Here is a 25,404-nt window from a genome sequence, read left to right on the forward strand (position 1 = left end):
TTCATAATAACCATTCTTATATAAACCACACTCTACTCCTGCCCTTTCATCTCAAACACACTTTCATAATCACATATATCAAAGTACTATACTCTATATAGTAGTGTTTGAATTTGATTATTTTTAGAACAAGTAAAAGTTTACTCATAAGTTATAAGCCTTTTGATTTTATATATGGAATCTATTAGGCCAAGCACACTAGAGATTATGGTTATATCCGGCGAGAATCTATGCATGAATCAGAATCCAGTGAAGGAAGCTTATGTTGTGATTCGAGCTGAGTCCCTCAAATGTTGCACGACAAAGATGGCGAAATACGGTGGCGAAAACACTTCGAGCTTGCTCTCGTGGAATGAGAAATTCTTGATGGACATACCCCTGCATGCAAGGTCCATAACCTTTGAGGTGCAATGCAAGAACTCAAACGGCGCCGTTAGAAGCGTTGGCGTGGCAAGGATAGCCATTTCCCATTTTCTTGGAGAGAAGAATAATGTTAATGGTAATAAGGGAATTTATGAATGCACCATGCAGAAGATGATGAGTTATAGGTTGAGGGATTGGGATGGACGGCGAAATGGGGTTATCAATTTCTCGGTGAGGGTGGCAAAGCTGCCGGAGGAGGATCCTTTATTGGAAGCAACAGCGGTGGTGCCGGAGCCGGCGAAGGGAATGCCAGTGAGGAGTTGTGGATTTGAGGGAAGGGTTTTGGGGTTTAAGGTGGATGAGAGTAATAATTCAAATGGGGTAGCTGTTGGCATTCCACTTTGGTGGAGTTACCCTAGCAATATTTAATTTTAAAGTTGTTTTTTAGTTATTTTCTTAATTCTTTTGTGACGGAGAGAAAGTTAATAATTATTATTACAAAAATGTTATTTATATACTAAAATTAATTATTAAATTCTGTCTTTAATTTATTTTAATGTGTATTTTATATTTTAAAATATATTTTATCTATCAACCATAAAAAAATATTCTATCTTAATAGCTAATTTTAGTGTACATCTAATATGTTTGTTATTATTATATAATGTTTGTTGATTTTGAGTTTGTTACCCACATAAATAATACTGTTTAATTTACTTTAATCAACTTAGATTGGTCGAGTGATCAGTTCACTCATCTACTAATTAAGTGTCGAAAATTCGAATCCTACCTTATGCATGCAGCAATTTATTGGCCAGTAACAAACTCTTAATTATGCGCAAATATAGCATTAGAGCAATACATATTAGGATTTGGTTCTGGTTTTATGGTTTTAAGTGCGAGGGAAAATTATATGTATTCAAGCTAGTTAATTATTGTATTTATATTCATACAAGAACTTTTTATTGTTTATAATTTAAAATTATTGACAAGAGTTTAATTTTAACTTTTTTTAAGAATAATCATTCATGGCCAATATTTATTGGTGAAAGGAATTAGATTTATTAATATTTAGAGAAAGTATAGGGAGACAATGAGTTTAATAGTATTAGTAGAATTATTAGATAATTAGAGGTTAGTAACATTTTAATTTCATTTTTATATGTGTGTATTCTTTACTTTTTTTTAATCAAAATATTCTATCATAATTTATTATTTAAGGCAACTGAATATGAGCGAAAGGGGCTTGATTGATGAAGAAACTTAAGATGCTATGAGCCTCTAACCTTTTTATCCGAAAATATTGATATCATCTTTGATGCGTGTACCTAAAAGGCTAAAAACTTGAATACTATGTGTGACTGTGTGAGTGTGTATGAGAAGCTTGATTATCACAAAAATTTTATCAATGACATGTTTTTCTTGAAGATGATATCATAGAAGGCAGTGAAATTATTGGATGAACAAAGATATACTTGGAAAATTTATCTACTTATTCAATAAACAAAGATATTCTAATTTCTAAACGAGTTGGTATGTTTTTTTGACGAGTTAAATAAATTAAATAGTAGCTTGACGGCTTGAGCTGATAAATTAAATAAATTAATTTGTATTAAAAATAAATAAAACAAATAATTTTTAGACATTTATATTTTATAAAAGATATCTTTTACGGTATCTAAATTTCACTCGTAAAATTTGAACATTAAAAATGGACCTCACCTTATTCTATTTCTACTTTTAGGTAAATTAGACACAACTTTCATAAATACTGAATAATTCCGATCCCCTTTATAAAAGTCAAGCAAATTTCTTTTCAATGAAAACTTTCACCAATTGCTACCACAAGAGTAAATTTGGGTCCAATGGAAGAACCATATGAGAGCATATAAAATTATAAAATGAAAAGATACTAATACATTTAATTCAAAATCTTCAGATATTATATTTATGAGTTTCTTAATTTTTATAACTCTTCATTTCTTATTTTTTTTCAATGTCGAACTATCTCTAAATTATTGGACTGTATAATTGTATCATGTCAATCTTACAAAAATCACTAATTATTCTCATTTGTCATATGACTTGTATCGGTCGTTTTTATTAATAGAAATGACCATTATTCACAATTGATACTTTTATCCTGTTTTAAAATTTTTTGAGATTGTAGTTAACAAAAATTTAATTATTTTTGTCCACAAATTAATTATTCAAGAATATTTTGATGGTTAACTCTTAATTTGCTTTACCACTCCAATGAAGTGCACCTTAAATTCCTTTCTTAATAGATAGCAGCAAATGGTACTTACTAAATGAAAAGTGCAAATATTGAAATATAACATGGAAGTTCTAATTACATTGAAGTTTGAGAAGACATAAATTTAACAAACTAATTTACAGGCCCATCATCAATACAACCTTGGAAAATAATCAATGACAAAATAGTAGCAGGTGTCAATGACAACTTGAATGAAATAAAACCAAATCCGTCGCCAATAAGGACTTATATAGAAAACCGCCACCATCATCAACACCACCATTGTCCAAGACACTGCCATGCTAATATAGAAAACATACATGTCCATGAAACCATTGTCTCTGTCTCCCTCCACACCTGGTGAATGTAAAGTTGGTTGTCCACTATGATCAGAACAAGGATTTCTCAAAGGTGGTCCACAAAGATAAGGATTGCCTTCATAACTGCTCTCATCAAAGGTTATGAATTGTCCATTCCTATCCGGAGTTACACCTGAAAGGTTGTTGTATGCCACACTGAACACTTCTAAGGAGGTTAAGTCTGTGAACTGTGAAGGAATATTGCCACTCAATTTGTTGAAAGAAAGATCCAAACTCTCTATGTCTTTCAATTTGGAAAGTGTAGATGGGATATGTCCTGTTAAGTCATTGTAAGACAAGTTTATTGCTCTGATCCCTGTCATGTTTCCAAGTTCCGCCGGAATGTTCCCTTCGAATTTGTTGTTCGACAAGTCCACGCCACTCATATAAGCAAAGATTGTCCCTTGGTAATTGTATGTTCTGCTTTTCGTCGTGAAGTTTACTCGACAGAGCACAATCGATGGCGGATATATGACTTGATCCAATACATTAGGCCACTTTAGCAGGAAAAAATTTGGACTATCAAAACTTATATTTCCAAGACATTTAGGTATTGGACCAGAAAGACTATTATGAGAGAAATCTATAATTGATAACACACTAGTAACATTGCACAATTCATTGGGTATATTTCCTACAAGTTTGTTACCTTTCAAGATAAGAATATTTAGAACACCGATGATGCTTATGATGTCTTCAATGGTTCCAGATATTTCATTATTGCTAAGATCCAATATTACCACATCATTGTTATCACCGAACATTCTTCTTGGCAAAGTGGTTAATCTATTGTCACTCAGAAAGATTACTGACAAAACAGAATGCTTGAAAGATGGAACCGGCCCAGAGCAGTTGTTTCCTGAGAGATCTAAAGCATATAGTTCCCGTCCAAATTCATTTGGAATGTTTCCTTCAAGATGATTATTGTACATAGAAACTTCATTCAACATTGAGGAATTAAAAGCTAGCCTTGGAAGCTTTCCAACAAAGTTGTTATTGCTTAGATCCACATAGGAAAGTAGTGGTGTATCAGAGAATAAAGAACTTGGAATTTCACCAGAAAAGAAGTTTCTATCCAAACACAAGTATGCCAAGTTTTTGAGAGCTAACAAAAGAGTAACCTTTCCAGTGAATTTGTTCTTTGATAGCTTCAACAATCTAATAAAAGAACTTGTTGGTATATTTGATGGAATTTCACCTGACAAATCATTATCAGATAGATCCAAGCAAACCAGAGACTTCATTAGAACAAACTCATAAGGAAGTGAACCACTGATTGCATTCCCTGACATGTTCAGAATATTTAACTTTGGGAAGATTGAACTGATATTGTTACCTAGGATCTGACCTGATATCACATTTTCAGACACATCAATTCTCTGAATATTAGGAGTAACATGTGATGGAAACTTCACATGACCTGTGAAGAAATTGTTCCCTAAAGAAAAGTCAATCATTTTCGAGTTGTTTACCAACAACCAGTTTGGGAATTCCCCTGTCAATTTCCATCCAGTAATATCAACAATGGTTAATTCAGTTTGGCTTAAAAGAAAGTTAGGAAAAGGAATGATGCTTCTCTGGGTTGTTGCTGGCAAAATGAGTTCTTGTAATTGGAACCTTGGGACCCAAGTTTGAGAAGCAGGGTGTGGTTCAGGTACTATGTTACTACCATTGCCATAAACAAATTTTAGGTAAGAATGATTGGCAAAGAATGAAAAGGATGCTGGGATTTGAAATAGGTTCCCTGTGAAATCAAGATATTCAAGTGATGTAAGGCTTGCAAGGTTGGAAGCTGGATTCCCACTGAATTGATTGCCTGCAGAAAAATCTAACTTCTGAAGTGATGTCATGTTCACAAAAGATGAGGGAAGTGGTCCTTCAAACTCATTATAACTTATATTTAACTCCTGCAGTTCCTTCAGATTAGACCAATCTGAAACATGAAATTATTTGGAGGGAAAATATTATAAACAGAGTCTTGTAGTTCTCGATAAATTTTTATTATTCTAAAAAAATTTGGAAATCACTTTGCTAAATAATTTGGTTCTCTCATCGTTTTCAATCAAATTTTTTATAATGCATGTTGGACAAATAATAAGTTCATAATAATTTTTTAAACATCAATATGCTTGTTTAATCAGATATTATATACTTTAAAGTTTAGAAATTCTATAATGCTTAAAATTGTATCTTTACCTGCTTCTGGTAGGAAGCCTTGTATATCAGAGTTTACAGATAAAGTTTTTAGAGAAGTCAAGGTTCCAATGCTTTTGAAAAACTCATTTTGCAGATTGAAACCGGCGTCCAAGACCAAGTGCTCTAGGTTCCTTAGCTCAGCAAAATCTATATATATGGAAAAGAGTAATATAATAGTAGATAATAATTTGATCATGGTAAGATCCTATATCTTTAATATAATAACTAATTAATGATAGCATTAAACTTCAACAAGTAGCTAACGTATACTTGCCTCCAGCTGTAACATTTTTGTCGAAGTTGCTCTCACTAATTTCAAGCATTGTAAGAGATGGGAAAGCTTTTAATGAACGTAAGACATTTGCATCTACGTTCTTGGGATTGAAATAAAGGGTCTTCAAGCTGCTTGAAAATTTTGTGCCTGAAAAGACATCATGATGATGGTATAGACAAAACATTACCATGTGAGTAAAATGACTAAAATTCTTTTTGGTTCTTAACCATTTATTCGATGAATAATGTCTATTCAATTAATTATAAAAAGTTAAAAACACAATTCAGCCCCAACTATTTTTTCATTTGTTCAATTCAGGAATCGTTAACAACAGGTCATATACTGACGGTCAAATAATATGTTTACGTGAGTTTGTCTGGACATGTTACGTGACAGTGGTTATATGACCTGTTGTATTTTTATAATTGATAAAGAACACATTGTCCATTAAATAAATAATTAGGGACAGAAAAAGATTTTTACTCTAACAATTTTGATTAAAGGAATGCTAAGGGGCAGCAACTTTTGTGATTTGTAGCCATTAAGTAGCCATCAATGATGGTTTTAATAGTGTGAGATTGGTGTGAGATTTCATCCAATGACTCACTTTTCTTTGCTGATTACATGCTGGCCAGAATTTAACAAAGTTGCTGACCCCCTAGACTTTTCCTTTTGATTATTCCTTTCGGTGCATACAAACCTTGGGGTGATATGGTGGGAAAACTTATGTTCAAACCGAGAGCAGATAATACATCAAGGAACTCTAAGGAGTGTAACTGTGACAAACCTACAAATAATTCAGTATAAAAAGAAGTTACCTATTAAAAGGAAAAAGAAAATGAAAAATAGAAAAAAGAAGATATAAATGACGTCATTATTATTATTATTACTAGTATATGATATGGATGTTAGTTCGCAGCCTCGCAAAGTTAATGACTTGAGAGATGATAGAATACTGAGAGCGGAGAATATCTCTTCTGTCTCATTGAAATGGTTGAAACCTAAGTCAAGTACCTCCAGATTGGTGAACTTGGAAGCTAAATCTGAAAAATAAATAGACAAAGGAAAAGTATTTAGAACCAAGAGGTTACCAGCCAAAAACTAAACAAAACTACATTAATTTATATTAATAATTAATTTTAAATTTTTTAAATTCAAAATTTAAAATTCATTAACTAAACCTAATTGAAACCTATAAAAACCTTCCTCTTTTCTCTCACATTAACCTACCCACCTCTAACAATCACACATACAGACCTCTCTCTCTCACCGTCAAGCCCTCTCAGCCTCCCTACCACAACCCACTCCTCGATGACTTCCGCTTCTATTTTGTAGCAGTGAACATAACATTCCGAAACACAGCAGGGCCAAGCAAGCACCAAGCAGTTGCCCTTAGAAGCGAAGCCGACTTATCAGCCTTCTACATGTGCAGCTTCTAGGGCTACCAAGACACATTCTACGCCCATTCAATGCGTCAATTCTATAGCGACTGCCATATTTATGCCACCGTTGATTTTATTTTCGGTAACGTCACCGTAGTCTTCCAAAATTGCAACATCTTCCCCCGCCTCCCTATGACCGGCCAATTTAACTCAATTACCGCACAAGGCAGAACCGATCCCAACCAAAATACCGGAATCTCCATACACAACGCAACGATTCGACCCGCTGAAGATTTGGCCCCTCGTGTTGGTGTTGTGAAAACGTATCTTGGTAGGCCGTGGAAGCAATACTCGAGGACGGTTTTATCGAAAAATATAAAAAAAAATATTCATTTAATATGAAAAAAAACATCCTAATACTTAAGAAAAGAAATATTCAATTATATTTTAACAAAAATAATTAACTATCTATAAAATTTTTAAAGAAATAGACACATTCACATTTATAATACAAAAAAATTCGAAAAATATATAAAAGAACATCCATTTAGTATGAAAAAGAAACATTTTGATACTTAACAGAAGAAACATCCATATATATTAACTCGTATAAATTTTGGATTCACCAAAAATATTTTAGCTGGTTTTTGGATAATACCCTTTTGATTCCCTAGCATTGCTCATAGACAAATTATACATATTGTTTTTCTAATATTAATTGACAAACACATTGAATTGAAGTCCCTTCTTTATATTATTTCCACAAAGGGGTCTTCTAATTTGAGATTATGCAAAATTGCTCTCCACCACCTGTCCAAAATAATAAACTACCTAGCTAGTACGTATTATCTATTTTAAACTTTAAATCACTTATGTTTTTCATTTTTTTCTTTTTTATTTTTATTACAACCATGAATAAAAATTTACACTAAAAAATGTGAAACTATATGCACCAAAATGCCTATTAACCAATCATCCACTAATAATATTAAAAAAATTTAAGTGATTGAATAAATTGTTTTGTTAACTTTTTACTAAATCTTTTAGTACTTTCTTCTACTCATTTTCTTTAACATTTTTAAATAGACACCCACTAATTTTAGTTTAAGAAATTGTCGGCCACTCATCTCTCCGCTTTTTAATTTTTATATGGAGGCGTTGATGGAGTAGGACAGAGATATGTGGTACATATATGCTTTACCAGGATGTGATGTCAGCTTGAGGGAAATCGGACGGTGCGACTGGGAGAAGGGAGATCGGACGGTCTGATTTGCTGGGACCACTCGGACGGTCCGAATTGGAAGTTCACAGTCACATGTCGCGCAGGCCAAGCTCCCCAGAACAGTGCCCCTGAACCCAACATACCCCTTGTTGCCTCCACTTCCTCTGTCCGAAATCACTTTCAAGATCTCCCTAACTCTCAGCCATTCCATTCACTCTTCTTCTTCTTCTTCCTTCGGTTGTTCTTCATAATGCATGCAAAAAAAATTAAACAATGCCAAAGAAACACAAAACTAAAGATGTTGATCGTCTTGAATTTCATATTATAAATTATCTGTGCCATTCTGATTAGGTAAATTTATTTTCTTAAACATTTTCAAATTTTAGAATTATAATTATTTTTGTTAAGAATTTTTTTTTAGTATTGTTGTTAGAAATTGAAGTTAGGCATGTATATATATGACAGAAATATTATTATTGTTAGAAATTTAGAAATATATGTTTAAACCATAGTTAGAGTTATATGTTTAGATGTTGTTAGTAAGAGAATATTTTAAAATTTTTTTGTAATAGTTTTAGAAATTCTAATTAATTAATTAACTTTCATGATTAATCTTAGAAATTATAATTTTAGGAATTATGATAATTTTTTGTTATTATGTTTAGATGTTGTTAGTCAGAGAATATTTTAGAATTTTTTATAATAGTTTTAAAATGTTTAATTAATTAATTAACTTTTATGATTAATTTTAGAAATCATAAGTTTAGGAGTTATGATAATTTTTTGTTATATGGTTAGATGTTGTTAGTTAGAGAATATTTTAAAAATTTTTTGTAATAGTTTTAGAAATTCTAATTAATTAATTAACTTTTATGATTAATTTTAGAAATTATAATTGTAGGAATTACGATCATTTTGTTATATGGTTAGATGTTGTTAGTTAGAGAATATTTTAAAAAAATTTTGTAATAGTTTTAAAAATTTTAATTAATTAATTAACTTTTATGATTAATTTTAGAAATTATAATTTTAGGAATTATGATAATTTTTTGTTATTAAGTTTAGATGTTGTTAGTTAGAGAATATTTTAGAAATTTTTGTAATAGTTGTTTTAATTTAGAAATTCTAATTAATTAATTAACTTTCATGATTAATTTTAGAAATTATAATTTTAGGAATTATGATAATTTTTTGTAGAAATTATAATTTTTTAGGAATTCTAATTAATAATCAGGTGTTGTAAAGTATAATATATTTGTTTTTCAGTATTAATTATATGTTTTTGTTAGCTTGTTAATTGACATGAATATATATGTTATTGTAGTTGAGGTTTTAGTAATAAAGTTTAACATTATTAGTGAAATAAGAACTGGATTTATCTATTAGTTGTTATTATTAATAGTTAGTTAGAAACGGTAGTTAGTGGTATAGGAATTAGTTAATTGTCAAGTAAATTAATTGGATTTAGTAAAATTATTTGTATTAATTCTATTTATTCATACTTGGTAATTACTATATTGTATAATTAATAGGAAATTTAGTATCAGGTCATTATAATTAGTTACTCTAATTCGAAAATAACAGCTTCTCTGAAAACTGAATTTCATCCCGACTACAAATTTACTATCTGCGACTATAAGAATTTCTACTACGACGACAATCATATGAAAAATATTTAATACAAAAATATTTAATAACTGAAATTAAAAGTAAATCAATGTTCATTACATCTACATTAATATAAACAAATTTTTCATCATGTTATCATCTCACTTTTAACATAATAAAAACATAAACACATAAATAAATATGGATTAATGCATACTAATTAATATTTAACTAAATCAATAACTCACTAGAAATATTATTATCTTAATTTTAACTACATAAAGACAAACAATTGTTAATTGAGCATAGTTTCATATGTCACTTAGCTATTTAGTACATTGATCAATATAGATTATTACCAAAAGTCTAATCCTTCGTATAAATATATGTATTTACATACCAGCACTCATATATTTCGAGTGCATTTGCGACGTCTGCCACATTTGGAGCCATCGCCCCGTCACCTTGATCTTCGTCTCCGTCTGGAGCAACAACTTCGTAATTGCTTTCAAACTCTTCCTCACTGCCACTATTGTAATCTTTCCGTTCAATATTTTGGTCGGCTTCAGATTGTTCGAATTCAACGTACAACTCGATGACCGATATCTGAGCGCGAGTTTCAATATACATTGAAAACATCTCTGGCATACGCGCTTCGTCGGTTACATACTTGGTTTGAAATTGCACGAATCCACCAAATACCGGTATGGGATATCTGTATAACATACATGATATTTTTCTTGACATCTCATAATCTATCTTCTCACAAATCACACCCTTTAGCTCTTCAAATGAGATTGTGAATGGAATAACAATATCTAACGGATTTTCGCAACTAAATCTCACTCCTTCCAATGTTTCTAATAAAATTTGATAAAAATAATATACTCTAAGCGGAACTCTATCATCCATTCTCACACTCTCATATTTATGAACTACACTATCACATTCTTTATGTTCATATGAAATAAGAGAGATGCAGGAGTTGGGGGAAGAAGAAGAAACAGAACCGAAGAAGGAGATCTAAGAAGTTTCATTCGAGTTCCACACACACACACATATATATATATACAAATCAGACCCACCAATTAGTAGTAGGCAAATTAAATAAAATATTCATCAAACAACTCGGACCGTCCGAGTTCAATTTCACCAAAAAAAAAACATACTAATCGGATGGTCCGATTAGCTCCGGCCAAATTCAAATTCTCCCTCCAATCAACTCGGACCGTCCGATTGGTGGTTAACGATTTTCCTAGCAAAGAAATCGGACGGTCCGATTTCTTCCTGTCCCACACCTGTGCCTAACACCTGTGTACCCCATAACCAAGCACAACTCACACACTGGTGGCATATCGAAAAAAATGAGCCTCATCTCTCTTCTTTTTTTCTTATCTCTATTATGGTGGGTTTCTACCTTTTTAGTTAGGAGACCACTTCGATAAAAACACTAAAAATGTCCTTTTTAAAGAGTTTACATGTGTCATGATATTATTGGACATCTTTATTAAATCAGTTAATAATTTATTTTTTAATAAAACATAACAAAATCGATTTATTATAGCAATAATAATAAACTCAATTGTCCGCATTATAATTATTAGATCCGATTTGATCCGATCAATTTACACAATCTAAATCGAATCATGTTTAAATTTTTTGATAAAAAGATAAATATATCCCTGAATTTTGTTTAAAAAAAACAAAAAAAAGATCATGATCCAATTGGTTACGTAAATTGGTCGGTTCAACCGTATCTGATAACAATTGAGTTTATTGTTATAAAAAAAATCAGTTTATTCTAATTTGTTAAAAAATTCAAAAATAATCGGTTCATTAATACGTCCAATAATAATGCGACACATAAATGTCTTTACAAAAAGACGTTTTACGCATCTTTTTGGGAGCATCCTCCTTTTAATTATGCAGTTGTTTATTATTTTGGCAATTTAACTCATAATTACAATAAGATTTTATGAAACGTAATAAATATATAGAATGTTATAGTTTTAAAAAAATTCAATTTCTAAATTCAATTTGTAAATGAAAATTTATTTTATACATTAATTGTATGAATAATTAACTTATTATATAGTATATAACACATCACAAAAATAAAAATCCATCTAATCTCGAGAGTGTCTCGTATTTGACAAAATATTTTGTAAGATGAAATTAATATTTACGAGTGGTGATGTGTTTTTTTAAATTAGTATATATTTATTTATTATTGTTAATTTTTATAATATAAATTTTATTAAAAAGATATAATTAAATATAAAAAAAGTATCAAAGAAGAGTATTAAAAAATTATAACTAAAAGAGTACTAAATTTTAGGATTTTTTTTGAAATAAATAAAAAAATATTATTTTCTGAAAAAAATTATTCCAACTTTAAATACGACGATACATTTGTTTTTTTTTTGTAGTTTTAAGCAACTCCCGCTGAACTTCATAATTTATTGAAGTTCGACGCACTCTCAATGAATTTCTCCCTGAGTTCGCCGCACCATATATAAACCCGTGAGACCTTTATTTTGTTGATTTCAGATTTTCTCTCTCTCAAATTTCCTTTCTTCCATAGTCATTTGTCGTTCTTTTACTATCTTCTCTGTTAGATTTTCTATCTTCCGACACCTGTAAAATTTTTTGTCTGCTCTATCGAAGTTCTAGGTTAGTATGCGCTTCTTTTGTAATTTAGATGCAAATTAATTAAATATGTAGTTAGATTGGAATATGTATGAGTAGTTAGTTTGATTAAATTATCAGTGAATTGATAATTAGTATGTTTACATAGTTAGTTGTAATACATGTTAATTAGTAAATTTATAAACTGATTAAGATGTAAAATAGACAATTAGTTTAAATATGTTTGATAAAAATTTAATTAATGTGAAAGTAACTAAATTCAGTTTATTTTATTTTATTCGAGTGTAGTGATGGAGCAGTAGTTGTTGGGGTACGAGCATACTTTGTATAGACTGGATCAGGCTGAACACATAGCAGACAGACTTAATCGAGTGGTATATTTTTATCACTCTTATTTATTATATTGTAATGAAAGGTAAATTTATAATTTTATTTGTTGACCTTATTTTTTTGAACTTTTTATTTTGTTCGGTAGGCACCTCGGATCTTACACACGAGATGAAATTCTATGAGACACTCGCCTGAGCAGATTAGGCCATATCTCAGACAAGCTGGATTTGAGTATGTGGCGTACATGGTGGATTTCGAGTATGATTGGCCATTGGCGTCGGCGTTGATTGAGAGATGGAGACCTGAGTCCCATACGTTTCATTTGCCATGTGGGAAGATTACTATCACCTTGTAGGATGTGGCATACCAATTGGGACTCAGGATCGATGGTGATCCTATTAGTAGATGCATCGGTGGGTGGGAGCAGCACCATGATGGTCGGTCCATTGAGGACATCTGCCAACAGCTACTGGGTGTTGTTCCGAGCCCAGAGGATAGACAGTCACAGACCAAGTGAACTGTCAAACTTAACTGGTTTCAGAACACCGTTTGCGGAGATCTGGAGGAGGATGCGATCGAGGACCGCCTGTTGCGCTACACTAGAGGATATATCATGCAGGTAATCGGGGGTATCCTATTTTCAGACGCATCTGACTCTCGAGTATACATCAGGTGGGTGCCGTTGGTAGGGGATCTTGACAGATGTGCCAGGTTATTGTGGGGCTCGGGTGTGTTGGTGCTTCGTATTTCTTAATTATTGTGGATGATTATTCACGAGTGGTTTGGATATATTTGTTGAAAGAAAAGGCTGAGGTATCAATCACATTGAAAATTTTTTTTCACTTTGGTTGAACGCCAATATAACAAATATGTTAAAATGGTGCGATCTGATAATGGAACGGAATTCATGTATTTAAAACAATACTTCCTAAACAAGGCATTGTTCACTAATCGTCATGTGTTAATACACCACAACAAAATGGACGAGTGGAGCACAAATATCGATATATTCTCAATATTACTAGATCATTACGTTTTCAAGGCAATCTTCCTATCCAGTTTTGGGGAGAATGTGTCTTAACTACTGGCTATTTAATTAATCTTATGCCATCCTCAGTACTGAAGGGCAAGACTCCGTATGAGATTTTCCATGAAACAATTCCAAGTTATGAGCACTTGCGGGTTTTTGGCTCTTTATGTTATGCTCAAAATCAGAATAGACAACGGGACAAATTTACCAGCCGTAGTCGAAAATGTGTGTTTGTTGGGTATCCTTTTGGGCAAAAAGGTTGGAAACTATTTGTCTTGGAAAAAGAAGTTTTCTTTGTTTCTCGTGACGTTCATTTTGTTGAAGATGTGTTTTCCTTTAAAGCGGATCAGGTTTTAGAACCAAGGATTGAAGATATGGACCTCCTGTGACGGAAACAATTGTTGAAGAAGATACATACAACAAGACCAGTACTCCACACTTGAATGACTGTGCTGGAGACTCCCTTATTGAAGAACCTATTGACCAACAAGAGAGACATGAGCTCAATGAAGAGATTGAAGAGTACATCGCTGACGATACATCGAAACCAAGTGTAGTAGACACAACACCGATTTCTGATCTACCATTAGTCACGATGGACATTCCACTTGGTCGGGGTCACCGCATAAAGACACCTTCAGTCAGGCTGCGCGATTTTGTCTCTGCTGCTATGATACCAATAGACCCTACCGACCAACCTCTCTCTCCATCAAAATCCTCAGGTGCATAGTAGCTAGAATCTCGATTTAACTCTTAAAATCTTCCGATATTACGATTTTAAATGAGTTTATCGATTTTACGAAATTTGTACTAAGTCTGACGATTTTACGATTTAAATCTTGTTAAGATTTTACGTTTTACGTTTTTTATTTACTTTTTCGATTTCACGTAAAATCTCGATTTTCTCTACCTTGCTCAGGTGTGTCCTATCCTATACAAAATTTTGTGAATTATAATTCCTTTTCTAAACAACACTACAGTTTTCTTGCCTCTCTCCAGACAAAACAGGAGCTTTTATTTTTCTCTCAAGCAGTTAGAGATGAGCATTGACACGAAGCGATGTCCCAAGAAATTCGTGCACTTCAACTCAATGACACTTGAAAGCTCACAACCCTTCCTCCAGGAAAGAAAGCACATGGGTGTAAGTAGGTTTATAAAATTAAATACAACTCTGACGGGACAATAGAGAGGTTCAAAGCAAGACTGGTAATTTTGAGAAATAATTAAGTGAAGGCTTAGATTACAATGAAACATTTTCTCCAGTAGTAAAAATGGTAACAATTCACACAATACTCGCAGTGGCAGCAACCCATGATTGGGAAATCTACCAAATGGATGTCTACAATGCATTTCTTCGTGGAGAACTTGATGAGGACGTTTACATGAAGCTTCTCCCTGGTTTTTAAGTGTCTCAACAAGGACTAGTTTGTAAACTTCAGAAATCTCTCTATGGACTGCGACAAGCTCCACGATGCTGGTTTGGAAAACTTTCATCTACTCTCTTTCAATATGGTCTCAAGCAATCCCCAATGGACCATTCCTTATTTAGCCTTCGCCACAATAGCATGCAATTGGTAGTTTTGCTATATGTTGATGACCTTGTAATTGCAGGAAATGATGGTGCTGCAATTCAATGTTTCAAAGAGTATTTACACACATGTTTTCACATGAAAGATTTAGGCCGGCTGAAATACTTCTTGGGAGTCCAGATCTCCAACTAGAATCTTTCTGTACCAAAGAAAATATGCTTCGGACATAATCACCAAAACAAGACTTCTAGGTGCTAAGCCTATAGCAACACCGTCCGAAGAGAATCATCGACTGGGGTCAGCTACAGGTTCTCTTTTATCCGATCCTAGCATATATCATCGACTTGTTGGAAGACTGATTTATTTGTATTTTACTCGGACCTGATCTGGCTTACAGTGTTCACATGTTGTCCCAGTTCATGCGGCTGAATATCGTTCAATAGCTCAGACAATAAAAGAATTGAAGTGGATTAAAGATATACTCTCCTCTCTATACGTGCCTCATCATGCCCACAAAGCACATTGAAGTATATTGTCATCTTGTTCGGGATGAGATCGTACACCAACACCTCCTTCCATCTTATGTTCCCACTTAAACTCAGTTGGCCGACCATTTTATTAAAGCTCTTGGTGGCAAAAAGTTTGAGGCAATATTGGTCAAGTTGGGCATTAAAGACTTGCATGCTCCAACTTGAGGGGAGTATTAATGGATAATTTAGATAGACATAGAAATATTATTTTTCTATAATTTAAGTATAAATACGGTATTCCAAGAGTACTCTCATATATATCTTTACTAGGATAAAAAATTATGCATTCTAATCTGTTAGGATCGTAAATTATACTTTTAAGATACGAAATATTTGATATAGTTTCATATAAAAAATTGTATATATATGTGTTCATGACTAATAGAAAAACAGGTAATATAATATTTCTATGTATATCTAAGTTATCCATTAATATCTATTAATTTAATGATTGGTTTGGTTTTTAGAATTTTGGTTTTTTCTTCTTTTAATTTTTTTTAAATTGCACTTTGGGGACCAAAATGATAAATTAGTAATTTACTTTGAATAATTATTGCAAACACAAATAAGTTAAGAATGAAAATAGTACGTACCTGAAAAGTTAAATTTATTGTCTAACCCATTTCCAGCCAAATTGAGAGTTCTCAAAGAGGTAAGTTTCTTCATAGATGGAAGAATCTCATTAGGTAAGTATGGTAAGGATAGGTAAAGATGCTCCAGATTCCTCAACTTGGAAGAAATCTTTTTCCAACTAGCTGATAGTAAAGAATAATATGACTAAAGTAAATAATGTGTGCAAAGTAAACAACTGCAAAACTAATTGGAACTCTGGCCTAATGTTTAATTTCATTCTATTAATTGAAACAAAATATGAATAGATACTATTGAGTGTGTATATTCAAGTAATTTTGTGTATGGATAGGTTTCACCTTGGAATGATTTGCCAGTCAAGGTAGCCTTAGTAGCAACATTTAAGCGTAGAGACTTGAGAGATGAGATAGCGCTAAAACAATGCTCAATTTTACAGGCAGCATTATTGGATTCAAAGTCAAGCTCAAGGACTTCTAAATTTCTTAACTTCCTTCTTTGTATTCCTGCCAAATGAAAATTAATTAGGATAATGACGACTAAAATTTAAAAACTATCTATTTCATTTTTCATTGTAAAGACTCTTCCTTAAATTATGATGTGCCAAGATATATCAAGTCAACGTTAACCTACCGTATCATCAGTATTTCATAGAGTCAAATAATAAAAACAAAAATACCAAATCAAAATTAAAAAAAAATTGTAAAGACCATAAAAAAAGTGTATTTTATTACAAGAATAAAAAATTTACTCAAACTAATTAAAATATTATTAGTATTTTTAAAATTAAAAAAATAGAAAACAAGAAATACGGAAATATAAACTAAGTATAGACTATACACTCTAAAAGTTGATACCAACTATGCATAGATAAGTTGAGACTAGCAATAATAATAATAATAATCGGTGGAAATTCAGGTACAGCTAATCTCACGTGAAATTGATAACTGAGAGCCGTTAATTTGACTGATTTGACTAAATTTTTATCTAACGACTTTCAGCTATCAATTTCTTTCACCACAATAATAATAATATAGAATAATATTATAGGGAGTTACCAAAATATTCTCTAATAAGATGAATGCAAATTGAATATATACCTGCATCTTCAACACAACAATCGATTCCATCAATGTAGAGTGCTTTCAGATCTTCGAAAACAAGAAAATCCGAGAAATTGAAGTGACTGGGTTGATCATAAATATAATTTTGATCAAGAAGAGTGAGTGTAGCGACTCGGCCAGTAATGGCGTTACACCGAACCCCTTTCCATTGACAGCAATCAGTGCCGTCCACCCAATTAATGTATGGCTCCCATTTTTGCAAACGCGATAGATCTGGATACGCGTATGGTTCCATGTCGCTGAAACGGCCTTTCATATATAAAAGAACATCTTTTTCTTGCTTCAAGCACCCTTCGCTCAGACTGCTTTCAATTATTAGAACCCAGAAGAAAAACACAGAAGCAAACCATGTTGTTGGTGTACCCATTCAGTTTCAGAGTATCACTAAACAAGCAACTAGTGTATGTTGAACTCAATGGCCAAAATGTCACTTCCGGATTTAAATAAAGATTATTTGGAGTGGTACTAAAATTTATAAGTAGAGTAGAAAGTATAGGGAGCCAATGGCCTAAGAGGTTTAGAAAGTATTAGAGATATGACCATTAGTGTTACATTATCCTGTCAGTTTTTGGGATAAATGGTTTCATAACATGGTATTAGAGTTCTAGATCTAGACAAGAGTTCGAACTTTGGTGAACCCCAAAATTAGCTTTTTATAACATAAGATGTTTATTATCCCTGGTATCGTAATATCCTAAGTAGTCTCCAAATTTTTATTTTATTAAATAAATTAATTCTCAAATTAAATTATTTATTTATATGAAAAAATTGATCATTAGAATTTTAAAAAATTTTAGAGATCAATATGTCTTTAATTAAATAAATGAAAATGACTAATTTTTCTAATTTTTTTTATCAAAATTCAACGTGAATATCTATATATCTAACAAAATAAAAGATTGAAAATTGATTAGTGTTCATACCATGGCCCAATGACAAAGGCCCAGGTCCAAATAAAAGGCCTAGTCCAAAGGATTAAGCCTAGCTAAGCACCGACCTTCACATAAGAAGTCGGTAACAACTACGACCTACTCTAAAGAAGTCGGACATGAGATTAGCTGGCAGATAAACACTCATTCAAATGAGTAACCGCCCCTAAAATCTCTCTAACCGCTTCATAAAGCCATATCTTAACCTCCCTAAGATAATGGGACGGTTAACACCCTAAAGATATGGCACTACTCCAACGGTAGTTATTGGCTCACCACTATAAATACACTGACACCCCTCAGGTATCTCTAAGCCCAATACTCTCTAGACCTGCTAACACCCTTGCTAACTTAGGCATCGGAGTGTCTTTGCAGGTACCACCCCCCATTCACTCACGAATACAAGTCGGGAGGAGGCTCCAGCGTGCAAACCAGCTCAGAGTCTACCATCCGCGGACGATTGGGCCAACCTACGCCATCTATTTTATTAATCTCCGGTTACCCACCGTAACATTGGCGCCGTTGCCGGGGACCCGAGAGATCATCCATCGATGGCGGACAGATCCCACGAAGAAGGCCATGTGGAGACAGATTCTGAGCAAGAGAATCTGGACACAGGCAATAACGATGCAGACCTCGCTCTCCACCAGGAAAATGACAATCAGCATAGAGAAGGCACCTCCGGAGTAAAGAACCCGAAGGTAAATTCCTCAGAAGGGCGCGAATCAAAAAAAGGAGGACCACCCCATGTAACTGAACTCATGGGGTTAGTCCACAGCCGCCTGGAACAGTTAGAACAAGAGCGGGAGCGGCAAAAGGAAACTGAAAAGTACCTAAAAGAGGAGATGGAACGGCGAAAAGAGTTGGAAAGAAAACTCTTAAAGCTAGAATCTTCCCTCAAGAGTCACAACTCCCGCGACGAACAAGAAGAACAACTCTCGGGTGGAGAGGATCCTTTCAGCGAGGACATAATGAGGGCAAAAGTTCCGAGAAACTTCAAAAGCCCGGATATGGACCTCTACGATGGAACCACGGATCCAAAGCATCATCTGAGCAACTTCAAAAGTCGGATGTACCTAGCTGATGCTTCTGACGCGACGCGATGCAAAGCTTTCCCGACCACTTTATCGAAAGTAGCGATGAAGTGGTTCGATAGCCTTCCCCCGAGATCGATCACCAGCTTTGAAGACCTCTCAAGGAAGTTTTTGATGAGGTTCTCAGTTCAGAAAGACAAGGTGAAACATGCACCGAGCCTCCTGGGAATAAAACAGGAGGTCGGATAATCTTTACGAGCCTATATGGAAAGATTCAACAAAGCATGTTTGGAGATCCAAGACCTGCCCACAGAGGCAGTCATAATGGGACTAGTCAATGGACTTAGAGAAGGACCCTTCTCGCAATCCATATCTAAAAGACATCCCGTTTCTCCCTCAACTAAAGAGAGGGAAAGGGAAGCCAAGAAAAAGGAAGAACTCGGTCTCGAGAGGCCAAGAAAATATCACTCTTATACTCCCCTGAAAGTTTCTATAGTGGATGTATACAGAGAGATTTGCAACACTGAAAGACTGCCACCCCCTAGACCTATTAAAAATAAAAAAGGGGGGAGCCGCAGCAATTACTGCGAGTACCATAAAATATATGGTCACTCCACAAACGACTGCTACGACCTCAAGAATGTGATAGAAAAGCTAGCTAGAGAAGGTCGGCTTGACAGATATCTCATAGAAAGGTCGGACAGTCATGGAAAGAGAAAGCGAGAGGATATGGATAGAAGAGACCCACTACCGCAGACTCCAGAGAGGCATATCCATATGATCTCAGGAGGATTTGCGGGAGGGGGACTTACTAAATCCTCTCGCAAAAGACACCTCAAAAGAATATACCAAGTCGGGGAAGAGTCACCCGACCTACCTACCATCTCGTTCACAAAAGAAGATGGGCAAGGAATAATCCCTGGACATGACGATCCAGTGGTAATAACTATGATCCTAGCCAATGCCCATCTCCACAAAACCCTAGTAGACCAGGGAAGCTCGGCGGACATCCTTTTCAAGCCCGCTTTCGACAAGCTAGGGTTAGATGAGAAAGAGTTAAGAGCATATCCCGACACCCTATACGGATTAGGAGACACGCCAATAAAACCACTAGAATTTTTGCCCCTTCACACCACTTTTGGAAAAGGGGAAAAATCAAAGACTCTGAGTATCGACTTCATAGTCATTGATGAGGGGTCAGCTTATAATGCCTTAATCGGCAGAACTACCCTTAATCGGCTCGGAGCAGTGGTATCCACTCCCCACCTCTGCATGAAATTCCCGACCTCAGCGGGAATAGCAACGGTAAGGGGAGATCAAAAATTGGCAAGGAAATGCTACAACAAAAGCCTAAATCTGAGAGGAAGAGGCAGAGAAGTTCACACAATAGAGCTCGGTGGCGCAAGGGCCAGAGAAGAGCTGCGACCACAACCGGGAGGAAAAACCGAGGAGATACAGGTCGGTGGGGAGGAAGGAAAAAACACTCATATAGGAGCCAACCTGGGGGAAACCCTAAAGCAAAAATTGATCGAGCTCCTAAAAGATAATTCCGACCTCTTCGCCTGGAAGGCTTCTGACATGCCTGGGATTGACCCCGAGCTCATGTCCCACAAGCTCTCGGTTTATCCAGGGTCCCGACCTGTACAACAAAGAAGACGCAAGCTCGGCACAGAACGAGCCCTCATAGTAGAAGAGCAAGTACAGGCGCTCCTGGAAGCCGGCTTTATTAGAGAGGTCAAATACCCAACATGGCTAGCCAATGTAGTGCTAGTCAAAAAACAGAACGGTAAATGGAGAATGTGCGTCGACTATACCGACCTAAATAAGGCATGTCCCAAGGACCCTTATCCCCTACCAAGTATTGATACCCTAGTGGACTCCAGCTCGGGGTACCAATACTTGTCATTCATGGACGCCTACTCGGGATATAATCAAATCCCGATGTATGAGCCAGACCAGGAGAAAACATCATCACACCCAGAGCCAACTATTGCTACGTGGTCATGCCATTCAGATTGAAAAATGCAGGAGCCACATATCAAAGGTTGATGAATAAAGTGTTTTCCCCTCACCTGGGGAGCCTAATGGAAGTATACGTCGACGACATGCTAGTAAAAACCAAGAAGGAAGTCGACCTCTTATCCGACCTCTCACAAATCTTTGACACCATAAGGCTACATGGGATGAGACTAAATCCCGCAAAGTGCGCCTTCGCGGTGGAGGCAGGAAAATTTCTAGGATTTATGCTAACACAGAGGGATTGAGGCCAATCCCGATAAATGTAGAGCCATCCTAGAAATGAAAAGTCCGACTTGTTTGAGAGAAGTTCAGCAGCTCAATGGCCGACTTGCAGCCCTCTCCAGATTTTTGGCAGGATCGGCACTAAAATCCCTTCCACTATTTTCCTTATTAAGAAAGGGATGCCAATTCGAATGGACTCCGGAATGCGATGAGGCGTTCCAAGAGTTCAAGAAGTTTTTAAGCCAACCTCCTATCCTAAACCGACCAGTACCAAGGAAAGACCTCGTTCTGTACTTATCCGTGGCAAACAGGGCTGTCTCGTCAGCCCTGATAAAAGAAGACGAGGTCGGACAACACCCAGTCTACTTCATCAGTAAGGTCCTACAACGCCCCGAACTAAGATACCAAAAACTAGAAAAGTTCGCCTACTCCTTGGTAATAGCCTCACGAAGGCTACGACCTTACTTTCAAGCTCACACAATAAGAGTCCATACAAACCAACCCATGAAGCAAATCCTTCAAAAGACGGATGTTGCAGGGAGAATGGTTCAATGGGCAATAGAGCTCTCCGAGTTCAACTTGAGATACCAAACTCGGACAGCAATTAAAGCCCAGTGCCTCGCCGACTTCGTGGCAAAATACGCAGGGGATCAAGAGAAAAAGCCGACTACATGGAAACTCTATGTAGACGGATCCTCCAACAAAACGGGAAGCGGCGCAGGCATAATATTGGTAGATGAAAGAGGAACCCAGATAGAGGTTTCTTTAAAATTTGAATTCCCAGCTTCAAATAATCAGGCAGAATATGAAGCCTTGATCGCCGGACTAAAGTTGGCAGAAGAAGTCGGTGCTACAAAGGTGATGATATACAGCGACTCACAGGTGGTGACCTCCCAAATAAGCGGAGAATATCAGGCAAAGGACCCTAATATGAAGAGGTACTTGGAGAAAACTTTGGAGCACCTTGGGCGCTTTGCAGGAACCGAGATCAAACACATAACTCGGGATCTAAACAGCAGAGCGGATGCCCTATCCAAGTTAGCAAGTACCAAACCAGGAGGGAACAATAGAAGCCTGATTCAGGAAACCCTCCAAGAGCCCTCGGTAGCAAAAACAGAAGATAAGCAAGAGATCCTTGAGGTAATCGGTCTAAACCTCGGATGGATGAATCCCTTAGTCGAATACATGAAATTTGACATCCTCCCTAAAGAGGAAAAAGAGGCCAAAAAGATCCGAAGGGAAGCACAACACTACACCTTGGTGAGAAATGTCCTCTACAGAAGAGGGATATCAACACCATTGTTAAAGTGTGTACCGACCTCAAAAACTCCCGAGGTATTGGAGGAAGTACATAGTGGGATCTGCGGAAATCATCTCGGAGCAAGGTCACTAGCCAGAAAAGTAATCCGAGCCGGATTCTACTGGCCGACCTTGCAGAAAGATGCCACAGAATTTGTGAAAAAATGTCAACCGTGTCAGATGCATGCAAATTTCCACGTGGCTCCACCAGAAGAGCTCATTAGTATCACTTCTCCATATCCTTTTGCAAAATGGGGAATGGATTTGTTAGGTCCTTTTCCCCAAGCGCCAGGACAAGTCAAATACCTGATCGTGGGAATAGATTACTTCACAAAGTGGATAGAAGCAGAACCATTAGCTACCATCACCGCTCAAAGAAGTCGCCGGTTCCTCTACAAAGATATCATCACAAGATATGGGATACCTTATTCCATTACTACAGACAATGGAACCCAATTCACCGACGCCACCTTCAGAAGCTTAGTAGCCAGTATGAAAATCAAACACCAGTTCACCTCGGTGGAGCACCCACAAGCCAATGGGCAAGCTGAGGCAGCCAACAAAGTCATACTGGCAGGACTAAAGAGGAGATTGCAAGAAGCAAAGGGAGCTTGGGCTGAAGAGCTTCCTCAAGTGCTATGGGCCTACAGGACAACCCCCAATCCGCCACGGGAGAAACACCTTTCCGACTAGTTTATGGCGTAGAAGCCATGATACCAATAGAAATCAATGAGCAAAGCCCAAGGGTAACTCTCCACGACGAGGTCGGAAACATACGGGGGCACAAAGAGGAACTCGACTTGCTCCCCGAAGTCCGAGAGGATGCCCAGATAAGAGAAGCGGCACTAAAACAAAGGATGACTACAAGGTACAACAAAAAAGTCATTCGAAGAACATTCGTCCCGGATGACTTGGTCTTAATCAGAAACGACATTGGAGTCAACAAATCAGGAGAAGGAAAGCTCGCCGCAAATTGGAAGGGACCATACAAAGTCAATGAAGTTTTAGGGAAAGGTTATTATAAAGTAACTGACCTGAACGGCGCTGAATTACCAAGGTCGTGGCATGCTTGTAATATGAAAAGGTACTACAGTTAAAAGCGAACTCTACTCCCTGATGTACTCTTTTTCCAACTTCATGATTTTTTCCCAAAAGGGTTTTTTCTGGAGAAGGGTTTTTAACGAGGCATCATAGTAGAGGCTAAGGGAAAATAGGCTATTAAGACCCTTAGTAGCAAGAAGGTACCTCCCCAATAAATAAAGATCTTTTTCATCTACTATATCTCTTATAAAATCCTTTTTATTTTTTCTAAGTCTTTCTACGAAACGCACCGACTTAAGCTCGACAAAACGTGAAAATCCCATGAACCGACCTAGATGGTCGTCAGGATAAAACGACGAGGTACAAGTCGGTGTAAAGAGGTTATATGAGTTGATCGTGAAAACTCGGGACAATCCGACTCGTATGTCGTTGAAAGAACCCGATTAGATAACTCGGAAACACTTCGATCTATAAATCGAGGCGAAGGGCCGAGTAGAAGAAAATGCATCGCAAAAATAACCTAAGCCGTAAAAACTCGCTAAAACAAAGTCGAGTATAAGGGATAACAAAAAGAGATTGGAAAACCTAGGAAAAGTTTAAAGACTGTCCCAAAGGTCCTTAAACAAAAAAGCTCAGAAAAACAAAGGTTTACAAGAAAAGATCAAGGGAACTTCAACCAAAAGCATACACGCATAAGGTAATCAAAACCCTTATCCAAAAAGGGTATCCATTTCGTTAACTTAAAAAACCCTTATCAAAAAAGGGTATTTTTTGATATTTTGTTTACGGCCTGAGGAAGCCAAGAGAAATTGTTCAAACTACACAAATAAAAATAAATAAATAAAGAGTTTAAAAATGGGGGGCCCACAGGCCGGACCCCCAGATAGCCAAAGATCATTTTTTCACAGCAGAAGCAGACAGGCCACCACCACCAGAATCAGGAGGAGCGCCACCGGGACTAGGAAGAGAAGCACCCACAGGAGATGAAGAGGAAGTCGGAGGAATAACTGAAGTACTCGGAGCATCTTTAGAGCGAGGAGGAGACTCAATAATCCTCTGCCCCCGAGTCTTCAACTCTGATTCAGAAACAATTACGGGGACAGGAGGATCTACGATGGCACCATCGATGACAACTTTGTCAGGATGTAAAGGAGAAAGATCCAAGTCAGGAGCAATAACTCTGACCTGCTCCAGGAAGATCCTCCAAGACTCCTCGGCACCATCGGCAATGGAATCCTCTAACTCCTCATATGCTTTCCGAGAATTCAACAGGTCAGTTTTCACAGACACAAGATCCTTGAATAGGCTTTGATAGCTGGCCTGTGCCGTTTTCCTCAGTTCCATCTCCATGTTGCATTGGGCCTGCAAAGCCTTCCCTTTCTCCCGAGATATATAGCAAGCAAATCTTTCCATACAAAG

General features: G+C 35.9%; 2 protein-coding genes across 2 annotated transcripts; one reads left to right on the forward strand and one right to left on the reverse strand.

Moving 5' to 3' along the window:
* The first annotated feature begins 66 nt into the window (after positions 1-66).
* Positions 67-886, forward strand: LOC107485509 (BON1-associated protein 1). The gene has a single exon (XM_016106042.3). It carries the CDS (start codon positions 175-177, stop codon positions 790-792), a length of 618 nt encoding a protein of 205 aa, XP_015961528.1. The 5' UTR covers positions 67-174; the 3' UTR covers positions 793-886.
* Positions 887-2,770: 1,884 nt separating this feature from the next.
* LOC107485566 (receptor-like protein 14) lies at positions 2,771-17,861 on the reverse strand. The gene is made up of 8 exons (XM_016106107.3): positions 17,418-17,861; positions 16,659-16,823; positions 16,323-16,484; positions 6,340-6,492; positions 6,150-6,236; positions 5,450-5,596; positions 5,176-5,322; positions 2,771-4,912 (listed from the first exon to the last, which is right to left on the reverse strand). The coding sequence occupies exons 1-8, from the start codon at positions 17,806-17,808 to the stop codon at positions 2,772-2,774; spliced, it is 3,393 nt and encodes a 1,130-aa protein (XP_015961593.1). The 5' UTR covers positions 17,809-17,861; the 3' UTR covers position 2,771.
* Between the last annotated feature and the right edge of the window lie 7,543 nt (positions 17,862-25,404).

The sequence above is a fragment of the Arachis duranensis genome, chromosome 4 (genome assembly GCF_000817695.3).
Source record: "Arachis duranensis cultivar V14167 chromosome 4, aradu.V14167.gnm2.J7QH, whole genome shotgun sequence".
NCBI lineage: Eukaryota > Viridiplantae > Streptophyta > Magnoliopsida > Fabales > Fabaceae > Arachis > Arachis duranensis.